Raw genomic sequence first — 16,643 nt, 5'->3', positions numbered from 1 at the left:
ACTAAATATGCGCCAGCACAATCTCTGCCCAGAGGAAAGCATACTCTTATGAGAAATGTATACATATGTAAAAATGTAAGTAAGCCAATACTAAAATGATGCTAAATGTAAGTAAGCCAATACTAAAATGATGCTAAAATGATGCTAAATAACGTTCTATACATTAATAATTGAGTTGTCTTAAAATCCTCAGAACTATTGTTGAGCAAGAAGAGTAAGGTATGTGAATGCCATTTAAATCATTGCCATTTCATTTCTTTACCCCCATTTCCTTTCTTGCCATGTTTCTTTTGCTATTACACAGAGATTAACTGCTCCTGTGATTATGTAATGGACACATGTAACATGTATTCATTCATTCATTCCCTCATTTATTCGTTCATGGGTCACCCGAGTAATGATGCTAACTGATGCTAAATGATGAGAGCTGCCCTTTAACAGGTACCCAAGGTGACGCTGATGTAAATACTTCATAAACCACATTATACAGGCCACACTGGTTTGAGTACTGCATTCACGTGACACTACTATGTCTAATGCGGTGCTGGTAGGGAGCCCAGAGGAAGAACAGGGAGAAAGATGGGCCTAAGGTGGGACCCGACCTTAGGAGGCCAATGTAGCATGCTAAAATGAGGCCATCAATAATTTACTTGGAAACTCATCCTGTGGCTGAGTTAAAAGAAGAATAATGACACAAATCAGAAAAACTAATAGTATTAATAATTTATGAGTTCTACCATGTTCTCTCAGGAGCCTAAACGTTCTATACATTAATAATTGAGTTGTCTTAAAATCCTCAGAACTATTGTGAGCAAGAAGAGTAAGGTATGTGAATGCCATTTAAATCATTGCCATTTCATTTCTTTACCCCCATTTCTTTTCTTGCCATGTTTCTTTTGCTATTACACAGAGATTAACTGCTCCTGTGATTATGTAATGGACACATGTAACATGTATTCATTCATTCATTCCCTCATTTATTCATTCATTCCACAAACGTTTATTGAACATATTATTCAAGCACAGTGCTAGGCCCTAGGAATAGAAATACACAGTCTAACAAAGAAGATGAAAATGAAACTTAGGTCTTTCACGTAACACATACTATAGTAGAGGTGGGTAGGCTGCCAGTTATAGAAGGTGCTCAGAGGAGGACGTGGTCAGTTGCATAAGTGAGGAGCATTCCAGAAAGGTTTTAGAGAGCAATAATAATTTCCTCACTGCCAAATCTGATGGCAGTTTCTCCAAACACACTGCTGTTTCCAACACTATTAGGTACTTCTTGAATCTCTTTTCCCCAAACTTTTGTGATGGGACTCTGAATATTTTTACCTCTAACTTTCCATTTGTCCCTTTTTCAATTCCATTGATGGCACTTAAATGTGGGGATATTTCTTCAGGTTTTGGCCAGAGATTCTTACTCCTTATTGTGTGTCAAAATTACTGCAAAAACTTTTAAAAACATACAGGCACACCGGCCTTCCCTTTACCCTTCAGGTTTATGAATCCTGTGTCTTCTTTTTTAGGCCCCAGGTGATTCTGATGCCAGCCAGGTTGAGAGCCGCCTACGTAGGCTTTCCTCCTCCTAACGGCTCCTTGTGGAGATTGTTCATTTTCACACTCCCTCTCACTGGTTTCCTGAACTGCCTAGAAACAGGCATCAGACTGAGAACACTGGAGCAGGAAGTCACCATCCCAGACTTCCCTGCCCAGGAAACCATGAGATCAATTCTACCATGACCATTTGGAATCTCAAGGCTGGAAAGCTCCACCTTATCTGACAATCATCCAGTCCTTGGTCACCCGAGTAAGACCCTTCTGCTTTATGTAACTTTCCTCTCACTGCTTCCCTTCCTCCCAAACTTCACAATTTATCTCATGGAAATAGTCATAGCAATCTCTTCCCTAATACACACACTCCACTTCTTAAGCAAAGACTGCTCATTCTCTGAACTTTGTCTCTCCCACACTAACAAAACTTCCCCATCAGCATTATCCTCTTGCTTCAGAGTTCTTGGAGGAATAGCATACTAGGGCTATTGCTGATTATTCCCTTCACATTTGTTATTAAACAGCTGGAACTTGGTGTCCAGCATCACTGGTCCCCTAAAGCTACTCTAGCAAATGATATCAGTGACCTCCAATCTGCCAAATATAAAGGGTATTCTGATCCAAAATAGTGCCCCCTTTAAAAATTACATAATACCAGCGGGATATCTGTTTTTCTTATCAGACAGGCTTTAAGGTTTGTTATTACCTTTGACTTTTGCCTTGCTTTCTATGTAAAATAAACTGAATATAAAATATCTGCTTCATAATTCATCAAAAATATGTTTCTATTATGTACATATACTGTGCAAACTGCTATAATAAAGACTTTTAAATGTGATCTTTTTCTACTGTCTCATTCAGAATCTTATTCTAAATTCCAGTGTCTATTAAATAGCCTCCATATACATCTTTTAAGTCCCCAAATTTGCCATTCAAGCTCAACCTGCTTATAGTTATAAAGGTAACCTACACAGAACTCTATTTCATCAAATCTAGCCCTTGCTTTCAGAACTCACTCTTGGCCACCATCAAATCTAACTGTGTAGCCGGTGTGTACTGCCTTCCAGCCCCAGCCCTTATTCCCCATACCAGTCTAGCCTCATTGCTTGGTAGTCCCTGACAGGGCTCTTCATGGGCCCCATGTGTGTCTTGCTTATACTTGTCCCAACAGCTTTGCTAATGCTGTCCTAAATCTGGAAGGTCATTCTCACTCTCAGTCATTACCCATCACTTATTTTGAGATCCAGCACTTTGCATATTGTCTTTCATATGTTATCTTGCAACTGCTATATTTTAAATATTTATAATACTTCCTTAAATAAATTGGAGAGGCAGTACTTCCTTAAATAAATTGCAATACTTCCTTAAATAAATTGGAGAGACTTATTGTGGCATAAGCCATTGTGGGATTTGGGCATAGCCACTTCGGTACTTATTTAATCATCTGTTAAATGTAAACATTTCCTACCTCACAAGGTTGATTTGGGGATTAAATATCTACTGCATCTAGTATGATGGTTGGCACATAGCAAACGACCAATAGATAGTAACCATTATTACTTCTACCAGCTTTTCAAGGGGTAAAACCTTTATTTTGTGATGTTTCATGTCCATATCCCTTTATGCACCAGTTCTGAGCTGTGTACACAGAGAGAGTCCCACAGGTATGTGCTGGGTTCGTAAGTTAATCATGAAAATTCTGGTAACTACGGAAGAAGCTGTGCAAGTTTAGCTGGTTTTTTTGTAGAAGTATAAACATGGTCTACCAAAAGGAATCTCTCATGATAACTAATGAATTGGTCAAAATGGGAATTTCAGGATTAAAAATGTTGTTTGGTATCCTTGAGTTTAACTAACCTTTTTTGGCAGGCCAGTTGTAAGTCTTAGGTAATATAGAAATATTTTTTTGTTCTCGGAAGAAAAAGAAAATCCAGAATTTATAATTCTTTGTCTTCCTAATCTTGATTAATTATCCAACACTTTTTCCAGATAGCTGGCTTAGTCCCGGAAAGTAGGTTTTACCAATGATTTAATTCTTAACCCCATTTATACATGTAATATCCAGCCCTGATTCTCTCTTCTCCAAGCACAAAACTTAAAATTGCAATGAAAATTGATGGAACATTCAAGTGATTAGATACCATATTTTTTCAATAACATCTGCATGTTCCTTTTTGTTTATTATTCAGAACTTAGGCCATCATGTATTAATACAGCCATAAATGAAAACTAGTCATGTGTGAAATATTTACAAGTAAATTAGCAATACCCCCTGAAATTCTTAAGTTAGTTCATTTTTCCAATTCTGCTAATGGAAAGCAGACTCTTGGTTTGCATTATATATTCATTTCTCAAGTAACAAAATATACAATCCTTAATGATCTGTTAACCAACATTAAGTAAAATTAACCAAGGCACATTAGCAGAATCCTTTCAGCTATTTTTAGAATCTGAATTGCATTTGACTTCCCATGCTATTATCATTATTAAGCAACATAACCATAAAAATTCCACTGAGCAATATTGAGCAATGGATGAACAACGAACAACAAATGAATTACATACAACATTATTAACAAAATGTGCAATAATGCTTCCAGAATTTGTATCCAGACAATTCACCGTTTAATTACTGACTTCTACTGTCAGTCTTTCAAGCTGGATTAATAACAAGGTTTACTTTTCATCATTTCAAAATGCTTATGTAATTCACTTGTTTTCAAGAAATTACTTTTTCAAGTAAAATTAATGCAATAGTTAACAAATGCTTGCACAAATACATTTATACACATACATTTTAAAAACCATATTACACTAGGAAAGATATTCCTATTCCTCCTATGACAATGTCTAATAATAATGCTTTATTAATTGTCTTCAAAAATTTGCCATTAAAAGTAATTTGGCCCCGTTTTCTTTCTTTTCTTATCCCTGAAAGAAATCTCATCTCACAGTTTTCCTTGTCAGGCTCTGTGTACATTGGCACTGTGATAAGCAGGCTTCTCCTGAGCTATAAAAATAAACAAATTATTTTCTTTCCCAGAAGATTTAGTCTTCTTTATTCTCTAAATCTGCACTGTCCAATATGGAGAGCCACTAGCCACTTGAAATGTGACTCATTCCAATTGTGACATGCTATAAGTATAAATAGTATACTGGACTTTGGAGTCTTAGTACTCAAAAAAGATGAAAACATCTCATTAATAATTTTTACAAAGATTACATACTAAGCAATAATTTTATGCATTGGAGTAAATTAAGTATATTATTATATTACTTTCCCTTATTTCTTTTTACTTTTCTTCCTGAGTAGTTATGGTAATTTATGGCTCTCAAGGAATTGGTTCATTTCATCTACGTTGTTGAATTTATGTGCATCGAGTTGTTCATAGCCTTCCCTTATTGTACTTCTAATACAGTGGGGTTTATAGTGATGTGCATCTTTCATGCCTAATATCGGTCATTTTTATCTGCACTCTTTCTTCTTTTTTTTTTTTTTTTTCATTTCTCAGCCTTGCTAGTGTCGTATCAATTTTATTCACCCTTTCAAAGAACAAGATTTTGGTTTTATTGATTTTCTCTATTATTTTTCTACTTTCGATTTCATTTATTCTTTCTCTTATCTTTATTTTTTCCCTCATTCTGCTTTTTTGGGTTTTAATTTGCTCTTATTTTTCTAGTTTCTCAGGGGAAAAGCTTAGATCATCCATTTGAGATATTTATGCTTTTCTAATCTAAACATTTAATGCTCTAAAACTTATATGTAGCCTACCAAAAAATTTTAAATTACATATATGTCTTGCATTTGTGGTTTGTATTACATATTTCTATTTATTGCTGCTCTAAGAAGTGTAACACACTAGCAAAGTGCTTTCTTTTCAACACACCAATAAAAGTTTAATAGCCTATGGGGTCACTGAACCGAAGAATCTTAGGCACTCAGAACAGTCAGCAATAGCCTTGAGTAATTTGGGTTTCTTTAGTTCCAATTATGGAAAAACTTGGGATGGGCTTTGAATTGGACCTTAAAGTGAAAAACACATCATATGAAATTGAATTTGAGAGCTTGTGGTTCTTCAGAGTTCCCTGTCAACTGACAGAGTAATTTTAAGAAAATCAGAGAGTCATCTGTATGAGTTATGGAGCTGAAAGGTGAGATTGCTCTCACCTTCCCTGTCTTCTCACTTCCCTGTTACTCAGGGCCTGAAATTTTTGTCCTGAGAGCCCCCCTTATTGGTCCCCCAGCCTGAGAGCCGGGGCTTTAGGCTCCTCACTGTGCTGTGCACTTCCCACCACTGTGTCCACAGGGCCAAGCAGCAGGGAGGACAAGGGAGGAAAAAGTGACGGGAATTCCTCCCAGGCTCTGGGACCATTGCTCCTCTGGTCAGAGTGGTTTCCCGTCTCTCGGAGGTTTAGGCATCTGCCTGCTGCCTCCAATTTCACTGCCACCACTGCCATTCTGGATGGGCTGGGACAGGACAGAGACAACAGAAACACAAAAAGCAAAAGACAAAGGCTGGGGATCATCCTCTTCCTCTCTGACCTTGGAATTCCTCCTTCCTACTGCTCAGACCTGAAAGAAAGGGCTTTTCTAGAGCTTTCTCTGTTCACACCTTATATATACATTAGGGTGTTGATCAGCCTTTGAATCTAACTTGGGAAATATTGGGCGGGGGACAAACAAAAACACTGCTGGTTTGGTGGTATTTGGAATTCTGATCTCTTGTCCTAATTGACCTGCTAGCCCTTACTTCAGCCTCCTCCTCGCACACGCATTCCACCTAGAGTTCATAGCTGCAGTTAGTGGAGACAGGCTGGAGGGTGTTCGTGCCATCTTGCCTGGAACTGGATCCAGTAGAAAGACAAAAATTCTAATCTCACTCAAGTGTCTGAGTTTCAAATATGTGGCAGGATGGAAATGGAGAATGTGGAATATGGGTAAATTGGAGGACAGGGCTAACCTCACTCAAGTTTGCTTTATTTTCCTGAAGATTAATAGCTAGATGAACTTATCAGGAGAATGGTCTAGCCATGTCATTTGAAAACCTCTAGTGTCTTACACATTTATACATTATTATATATCTAAGACAAAGTCTACAGTTTAGAAAAAATGCATTCTGGCTAAGGCTAATCAGGCAGGAGCCATAGTGGACTTAAAACATACAGACAAAAAAAAAAAAATCCCCACTCTAGGCCAAGTACAATACATATGGACAGTCGGTCCTTTGTATCCACGAGGTCCACATCCGTGGATTTATCCAACCGAGGATTGAAATATTCAGAAAAAAAAAATAACAATAAAAATAAAGCAAATAAAAAATGATATAGCTTAACAACTATTTACACAGCATTTACATTGTATTAGATATTGTAAGTAATATATAAGATTACTTATATAATAGTAAAGAGAAAGTATGGGGAAGGACACGTGTAGGTTATATATAAATACTACACCATTTGATGCAAGGGACTTGAGAATCCACACGTTTTCATATCCTCAGGGGTCCTGAAACCAATCCCCCACAGATATTGAGGGATGAACATGTGTCTTTTCTAGAGTAGAAAGACCTATTACCTTCTGGACAGAATTCAAAGATTTTTATCCTAACATGTAATCTAACTCGGTGGTATTGAAGGTTGGGAGTGGGGGGTGACACCTTGTCCCTGCCACCCCTTATTTATGTTTCCTAAACTGCCAGAGTTCTATCTTGTCAGTCCAAATCGCAGACTTAAAGCCTTTCTGTCATTACTAATAAGGACTATGGGTTCTAGTTTCCATGAAACAACTTTGGTTGTAGATTTATATTAAATATTTTAAAGAAGGACTATTTTCTAAATAAACAGTTAATAGCTTGGAAACTACAGGTCTGTGATCTCAAAAAAGCTAGTTGTTATCCTGGCCTGTGATCCAGATATCAAATAGGAGTGTATTTGGTGACAAATAACGTAAACCCCAACCCACACTGGCTTAAATACCTAAGACTCTATCTATGGCACAAATAAAAAGCCTGGGGCTCAGTATAATATTACTCAGTATGAAAAACAGCATTATCAACTTACAAATTTATTCTGCTATTATTGGATAGTGTTTTGTTTCCAGTTAGGCTATTCTATTAAAAAAACATATGAAAAGATGCTCAATCTTTATATTGATATGTCTACTAGTAAGCTAAAAACATCTTTATATTGATATGTCTAATATTGCTTTCATTTCCAGAGATGGATTCCCAGAGGGCAGCTGCTGGATCACAGGACATGAACATTTAAGTGCTTTCCAGTTTCCAAATGATTGTGTCAATCCAAAGTCTCACTGACAGCCTTTCCTCACATTCTCACCTTATTTAGATGGTATCGACATTTTGAATTCTTAATGGTGTATTAGGCAAATAATTGTATATTTTTTGTATTATTACAATTTCATTTTTCAAGCCATTACTGATGTTGATCGCCTTTCTACATGCTTATTGGAGATTCATCTCTTTTGTGAATTGCTATTTTTCATTGATTTTATTAGTTTATTTGTATTTCTTATCAACATGAAGGATTTTAACCCATGGACTGTCATGTAAATTGCAAATCTTTTTCTCCCCATCCATTATTTGTCCTTTAAATTAGCCTATGGTGTCTGGAAAATTCATGTCCATCTCCAGAACAGCTGAAATACCACTTTTTCTGTAAAGTTTCCCCTGGTTTCCTTGCAGAATGAGTCACACTTTCCACAACACACCCTTAATATTTTGTGCATATCCCTGTGTGCTGAATTATAACTACAAACATTTTCCTGCTGACCCAGAAGCTATATTGAAATGCAAGTCAAACAAATGGTCTAAAATTATGATAGACACACCTTTGAATTTGCTGCCATTCATTCTTCAAAAAGTAAATCACTTGCAAACTGCACAATTTTCTTTTCACCTGTCATTAGTACTATCACGCCGTCCTTCATTTTAGAGAAACTCAGCTGCACGTCTACCCCGTCTCTCCATGAAAACTCGTCTTCTTCTGCCTGTGCCTTTTCCTTCATGAGTCCCTAGGGGCTGCCCTCATTGCTGCTGCCTTCTGTTCCAGTTAGCTATCGCTGTGTAACAAACCACCCTGAATTCTTGTGGCCTAAAACAACAATCATTTATTTTGGTCATGATTCTTGATTTGGGCAGGGCTCCGTGGAGAGGGCTTGTCTGTGCTTCTCACGGGTCAGCTGCGAAGCTCAACTGGTGCTGGAGAAGCTACCTCCACAGCAGCTCCCTCACATGGCTGGCAAGGGGGTTGGCTGTCAGCTGGGGTCTCAGCCAGAACTGTGTCTTGGGAGCCTTGGTTCTCCACATGGGCCTCTCTACAGTGCTGCTTGACTTTCTCACAAATTGAGTAGGTTCCAAGATTGCAGTTCCAATTGCAGGAAGTAAAAGCAGCCAGCACCCTGAGGCCAGGGCATGAAAACTGGCACAGCATCCTCCATGCTGTATTCTACTGGTCAAAGCAATCATGCAGTCTCCGATTTTAAGGGAGGGACACAGATATCACTGGTCAATGGGAGGACTGCCAAAGAATTAACAGCCATCTTTAATCTACCACAATCTTCCTGTGTACTGGGTCTTTTTAAAGTTGTCAAAAGAGTTGTCAGTCTTTGCTATAACCAAGCCATGCTCTGTTCTTTGCAGAAATGTGGAGGATGCCTCTCTTCCTCACCCACTCTGTGCTGTTGGTGTCCTGGCCACAAAGCAATATACGGTGCACCTCATTTTTTCCAAAGGCCCTTCGGCTTCTGCTGAGGAGTCAACCTTAATTGCTGAGCCAGGACAGAGCTGAGATAAAAAGTGTCCTTTCCAGATTTTTTTTATTCTTCAGTCTCTGTGCCTACAAATTTTCTCCTTCTAAAATTCCTGCCCCTCTAATAAATCAACTTTCATCAACTCTTCATTGGTTATAGTCATACCCTAAAGTCCTGCTTACCCTGAACTGGTAACGGATTATTTGATACTTGCAACATCACATGCCTTAACTCTGTGTCTGAGAAGCCTATTTTTATGGACTCCATAGACTCTCTTAACGAACATCTCTCACTTTCCGTATAAATATAGTATTTTACTGGATTGTCACTGGCATTTTCCAAATCTAAAGAATGCTATTTGAATTTGAGCCCCTTGGATCACCCCACAACTCCCTACTATTCCCTGAACTGAACATCTGGGAAAGGAAACACCCTGTAAAGTAGGAAAGTGCCAAGTGAGGCAGGGAAAGCTACCAGGAAGTTTTGCTGTTTCATAGTTGTGAGAACACTATTTTCATTTTTCAGTGGAAAAAAGTCTTCCATTTTCAAAAGCCTAAAAGAGAAATTAAGCTGCCTACTAATTCCCACTCCCCCGAACTTCTGCATTCTGCCTACCTCATTTTAGCTCCCTTCTTCAAAATGAAAAATAAGGCCCATGCTTTCCACGTATAGGACACTAAAACACAGATCCATTGGAACCACAAATCAACTACGTGTTAAAACTTGGAAGGTGCCCATTGATCTCACGCATCTCCCTTCAGGACTCTGAATTGATTGAGAAATAGACATCAGGGTCAGAGAGGGATCAAAATACCTGCCTTTATTACTGGTAAAGCTGGACTGGAGGACAGGGCTGATTTGCATTTCTACTTTTCCTCCCTAAAATCTAGCCCGTGGGACCTGCCTGTAGAGAGAGGTGGATCTGAGGCACAGACGCATATCCAGCTGCCCCAGGTGGGACTGGCCTGTTTCTGCCAGGCAGGGACGTCCACTCAGGTCAGCAGAAGTAGAGAAAGTGGAGACCCTGTAGCCCATGGGCAGGCGAGTCTGTGGAACGGGCCCTTGAGGTGGCTTCCACATGGTGGTCACTCCTTCCCCAGCCTCAACTGTCAGGTAACACAGTCCCCCTCACTTCTGTGCAGAAGAGAAAGTGAAGAGAGGAGTTGGGTGGAAGCCTCGTCCCCAACACTTCTGAGGGTAGAATTCCCTAATCATGGGTCTATGGGCACAGGGAAAGAAAGAAAATGAATCTCCTATTTGAAGCAAACATTTAGAGTAAAACTTGCTATGACACCAATAATGTAAAATAGATTAGTCATCTTCTAACACTATCTGAAAGGGTTCCATCACATTCACAACACATATGCTATAAAATTTTCTCTAATATATAAATATGTGCAATTCAAGTCACACAGCTTTAAAATACATTCTTAAAGGACATTATCAAGAAAGTGAAAAGCAATCTACAGAATGGCAGAAAATATTTGCAAATCATATATCTGACAAGGGATTAATACCCAGAATATATAAAGAACTCCTACAACTCAACAACAAAAAAAGGAATAATTTGCTTTAAAAGTGGACAAACAACTTGAATACACATTTTACCAAAGAAGACATACAATTGGCCAATAAGCTCATGAAAAGATGCACAACATAATCCATTTTTAGAAAAATACAAATCAAAACCACAACCAGACACCACTTTACAACTAGTAGGATGACTACAATTTTAAAAACTAACAAATAGAAAATAACAAGTAGAGAAATTGGAACAAGTATATATTGCTGATGAAAAAGTAAAATGATACAACTGCTGTAGAAAAAGTTTTGGTGCTTCCTCAAAAAGTTCAATATAGAAATACCATATGACCCAGCAATTTTGCTCTTAGATATATATCCAAGAGAACTGAAATCAGATATTCAAATAGATACTTGTACACCAATGTTTATTGTAGCATTGTTCACAAGACCCAAAAAGTAGAAACAACCCAAGTGTCCATCAACAGATGAATGGGGAAACAAAATAAGCATATCATTACAATGGATTGTTATTCTTATTCAAAAAGTAATAAAGTTCTGACACATGCTACAATATGGGTGAACTTTGAAAACCTCACATGCTAAGTGAAACAAGCCAGACACAAAAGGACAATTATTGTGCGATTCTATTTATAGGAGGTACCTGGAAGAGTCAATTCATAGAGATAGAAAGTAGATTAGAGGTTACCAGTAGAGGTAATAATTGGAGGTATTGCTAAATGGGTACACAGTTTCTGTTTGGAGTAATGAGAAAGTTTTGGAAATAGATAGTGGTAATGGTTGCACAACATTGTGAATGCAGTGAATGCTACTGAATTGTACACTTGAAAACAATTAAAATGGCAAATTTATGTTAAATATATTTTACCATAATAAAAAGTATTTTAAAAATGCATTTTTAGTATATACTTCAGATTAACAGCAGAAAACCTCGCTATCTCTTACTTCAGATAAATTTTAATAAGACTTTGAGTTTTGCTACTAATATATTCTATTTATAGTGCATTCATTTCTGCTCAGAAAACAGAAATAGGACAAAAATAAGCATTTTTGGGGTCAGAGATTTAGTCAGAATTAGGAAACCAATAGATTTATGAGAGTCAAATTTGAGGCGAAATTTTTCAGGGTTCTGTACTGTAAAGGGTCATGGTTCACTGAATGCTAATGCCACATATCTGCATATACAGGCGCCAGTGCCCAGGAGGTGTTCTTGATTTCTATAGTCATAATTCCTTTGGACAATAGTGATGTAGTGGAAAAACAGATGTTGAGGAGAAGAATGTTCTCAGCAACATCCCTAAGGCATTTCCAACTCCTCTGTTCCTCCTTTAACCACTTTTCGTCTCACTGGAGGGTTGGTAATGTCAATGGTGGCCACAGGCATATCTTCTTTACCTGGTTTAAATCTACTTTTTCTTCTCTTTCCCAAATGCCTTCTTTCCCATTAGAAATAATTTGAATATGGTTTGGGAATCTAGGTGCCTTTGGGGAGTTAAAGTTTTTCCACATGATTATGTTTTCATCACTGAAAATAGGGAAACATTTTTTTCTCTGGACACTCCACTGAGATTCAGTGCATTGCTGAAGGGAAAATACGATCTCCAGGATATAAATATTACCGACATTAGAAATACTCATAAAAATTCTGTGTTTTCAGAATTTTTCCCTTTAGTCTAAATGACGAGGGTTTGAGATAATTTTCAAAGGAAGGCAGAAAATAGCTTTTCTATTAAATAAACATTTAATGTATGAAATTACTCTGATACGTTCATCATTAACATAATAATTATGCCACTTTTTCTTTGAAAAGTAGCATGCACTTCCATACATCATTTCATTTCTCCCCCAAATTTCCTTTTTAGGTGTGTGAAAGTAACTTTCATCACCTTAATTTTTCATAAAAGACTCTGAGACCAGAGAGGCTAGATGCCATGCCCAAATCAAAGTGGACCCAGCACTGACTCCTACACCCTCCCAATACCACTTCCGCAGCATTCTTCTTTATAATTAGAACAAATTGTAGAACACTGTACATGGGAAAAGGACTGGAAGGAACATTAAATATTAAATATTATTGGCTTATTGAACTACTAATGTCCTCATCCTTCGAAAGCTCACATTAACACCAACTTGGATCCAACAGTTTTCTGCCTCAGGTTAATGTTGTGCCTACCCTGACAGCACAATAACTAGCAAATTGGTTGAATTAATGATCTATCCATTTGGAAGATGGAATTAACATTTTCATTATTTTTAAAAGTCTCTCGTTGGCAAATCTGAAATAGACTTTGAACTCCCTGATAATTTTTTTCCTTTTTTTATACTAATAGCATTAGAGTCAATTATATCTGGAAGACAATACTACTACTTGAAATTTCTTGGGGCTGGGTGGCTGGGTTGATAGTAGTGGGTGGGTGGGGGAGAGTATGAGATGTGGACATTAAGAGGTTATGGCTAGAGGCCCAGGTGAAGCCAAAAGACCTTTTTATTTGAGACCTCATGTTTTTAGACCCATATGCAGAGAGGGAGAATGGTCCCATGATCCCATGGCACATTATGGTAAGATCCACAATAGATAGGAAGCTTTGATCTGTACCATGCCCTCCTTTTACCGATAAAAAGCTTGAAGTCCAGAGGACTTAAGTGGCCAGTCCCCAGCCCAAATGGCTGGCATCAAAGGACAACAAGACAGAATCTAGGACCACAAGCGCCTTCTAACAAAGAGGAACCCTATTAAATGGAAAACCCTTTTCTAGCTGAGCTCCTGGATGGATTTAGGTATGCAAATTTGAGCATAGCTTCAGAGGTGCTGAATTGCCTCACCTAAGAAGGCATTCTCCTTGGAGTTGTGATCTTGACTAGAACAGGGATGAAGGGAGAAGAGAGGTAGCTCAAGAGGCCCAAACTGTTGGGACCACCCCCCCAACCCCCGATCCTTCATCAGTGCACTGGAAAATGCTGGCTGGGCATGAATTATTAGTGGGAACCTGGGAAGGGATGTGACTTCAAATCCAGGTTAGCTTTAGCAGAAACAGTTGACACTGGAGCTGGTGACACAAGGGACCAGGAAAAAGCAAACCTTTGTTGGGTTTCCACAATCCATAGAATTGGGGATTCAAGATAAGTTTACACAGCTTTTTGTATAGCAGGAAGATCTTCAGTTGTTAGCCAAGTTGCATTAGTTTGTGGCATAATTAGAGCTAAAACAATAGGTCTTTTGATTATTGGTTCAATGTTCCTTCACATAATAATAGTTTTTTTCTATATTCAGAAAACATCCTGATGACCAAGGATTTCTGCCTTGAAAGACAACCCAGAGCCCATAGCAAGGAGCTGTCAAACAGGGGAATAAATTCTGGATTACAACGGCCCCATTCTTCAGTACTAGTTCTTTCTTCAGCTTTTCAGTTTGATTCTCCCAATTACTTTTACCACTATCCAATCATAAAACCACTGCCTATATATCAGCTGCAGATCAGAGCTGGCTCTAAAACTACAATACAAGTGTAAATTCCAGCCTAGATGTTCAAAAAAGCCAGTAGTACTGACGTATTAAAAATGCAGAACGTCCTAGTCATTGCAGGCCTCTGAATCCTCAATCAAACCCCTTTGATCTTAGTGAAGACATTCATTTGCCTAAGAGGGTTGTTATCAACAGGGCTGGCTGCATCCCAGGGCTCCATTTTCAGAAGGGAATGCCACTTGGGGTCTAATGCTCTATCTGTCTCTGTCTTGAAATTCTTAATAATTTTATCTTGGAATTTGTGTTTTATAATTTTGTGACCAACTATGACAATGAAGAAAGTGCTGGGGGATTGGAGCCTCATCGCACGTGTGATCCTGCCTCCAGGGTGTAGATTCTGCTGTCCTGTTTGCTCCTCCACCCCACTCGGCGGCTCAGTGACCATTGCCACCTGCAATGGGTGGGGTGGGTCAGGCCCACGCCCGGCGCACTGAGTCCTGCGCAAGGCTGGGCACCTGTGAGAGTACGTGCTCACCCCACACATAGCCCTGTGCCCGCAGGAGCCAGACATTAAATAGCGAATTAAAAACACCATGATGAGTCAAGAAAAAACTTTCTCCTGTTTTTTGAACAAGGGGCCCCACATTTTCATTTTGCTCTGGGCTGCACAAATTATGTAGTTGGCCCTGACGTTCCCTGGCCCTTACCTGGCAATTTAAACCAATGTTATTTTTAGATTCTTAACTAAATATCCACAACATATATGGAATAATACGTCTGGCTTTTTTACTAATAGTATTATTTGTTTTCAAGAGCTCTTAATACAAAGCTCAAAATTAGGTATTTTCAATAGTTCAACAGGGGAAAAATCCTCTAACTTACTTTTACCGGCAGGTATCATTAGCGATGGAAAGTTTGGATCTGTTCTTGTGACTTCACAGTCTCTTTCATGAAATGGAAAAATGACAGAATTTTTTTTCACTGAGGCAGCCTGGAAAAGACTTACTTATTTCTCCACAGTGAAAATATTATCACTCCATATTTTCTATCACATTAGGGAAAGATGAAAAAAATCTCATTACTTCTCTCTGATGCTAATGTTTACTCATAAATAACTATAGTGTTTTCCATTATCTGTCTGGCACCATGTTAAGATGGCCATAGGCCAGTGACACCAGAGGAATCAAGAAGTGTAAGAAATAGCTTTTTATCTCTTTTTAATTTTGTTTCGGCTTCACATCTTAATATCTTACCTTGAGCTTGGCCAAAAGAAGTTCATGATCGTGAAGAAGTTTTTTGGTTTCATCTTGACTGCTACCAATTTCTAGAAGATTGGGCTGTGATTCAGCCAATTGAAGTTGTACCCATTTGCCACACTAAAAATAAAAATGAAATAAAATGCACTTTTAGTTCCTCTTGTTCCTTCCTCTTCACCCTTCTCCTTTTTTACATATATTTTAAATTTCCAGTTACATTGTAAACACTTTATTCTTTCCATAGAGATGGACCTTACTTAAATTGAAGCATAACAGATCTAACATAAATCCATGCCCTGCCTTGTTTATTATTCTTAGGATGAATTATTCCCTGAGAATATTGGATTTGAATTAAAAATTCCCAAGTGAGGAACATGTACAATGAATTATGTATTATTGAATATTACAAAATTACAGAATAATTCACACAATTGTACCCATTCTCATTCGCAAAACTCCATAAAATAATGAAATTCCACTTGGGCAAGTAGGACACAAAGTTCATATGAAAAAGTTTTTGTATTAATAAATGCAATTATGCTGATTAGTGTCTTTAGATTGGCCTTGCTGGTTCAAGCAGAAAGAATAAGTATCAGATGAAGCAATTAATTTTTATCTGTTTTCAAAGCTAAAAACATAACATTTTTCAACCGTTGTTGAGTATTCAATAAAGCATGCAGGAAAATATTAATAAAATTAGATGCCTGTGACAACTGCCATTTGAATGCTATTAACGTGTTTTCCACACTCAGGATTTTCACTGCTCTAAGACATAATCCATCATTGCATTTCCTGAGGAATTGCTTTTCTAAGAAGCAACAACTGATTAAGCAAAAGAAACCACTAACAGGCACGTGCATGTGGATATGTGAATTACTAAAGAAAAATGAGAAAAATGTGTTTCTATTATAGAATATAATTAGTGCCCTGAGATAGTTTAGAAGAAGTCACTATAGATCAGACACAGGCACTTCTATTCCATCAAGATGGACTTTCTACTCTGAACACCTTGGGCTGTATTTCATTTGGAAATGGCAGTAAGGGAAGGGAATCTGGGAGGGGC

General features: G+C 38.0%; 1 protein-coding gene across 19 annotated transcripts in view; it reads right to left on the bottom strand.

The window, feature by feature from the left end:
- CCDC141 (coiled-coil domain containing 141) overlaps positions 1–16,643 on the bottom strand; it is a 178,271-nt gene that overhangs the window by 153,401 nt on the left and 8,227 nt on the right. For all 19 annotated transcript variants that reach the window (XR_006736829.1, XR_006736828.1, XR_006736830.1 and 16 more), the window contains exon 2: positions 15,578–15,700. Coding sequence is in view for 15 of the 19 variants with exons in the window: in XM_045559108.1 (XP_045415064.1) it covers positions 15,578–15,700 (123 nt within the window). In the remaining 4 variants the exon portion in view is untranslated. The remainder of the gene's footprint in view (positions 1–15,577; positions 15,701–16,643) is intronic.

The sequence above is a fragment of the Lemur catta genome, chromosome 8 (assembly GCF_020740605.2).
Source record: "Lemur catta isolate mLemCat1 chromosome 8, mLemCat1.pri, whole genome shotgun sequence".
In the NCBI taxonomy this organism is placed as follows: domain Eukaryota; kingdom Metazoa; phylum Chordata; class Mammalia; order Primates; family Lemuridae; genus Lemur; species Lemur catta.
The sequence above is the reverse complement of the archived record's forward strand: the minus strand, read 5'-3'. Positions and strand labels throughout refer to the sequence as shown.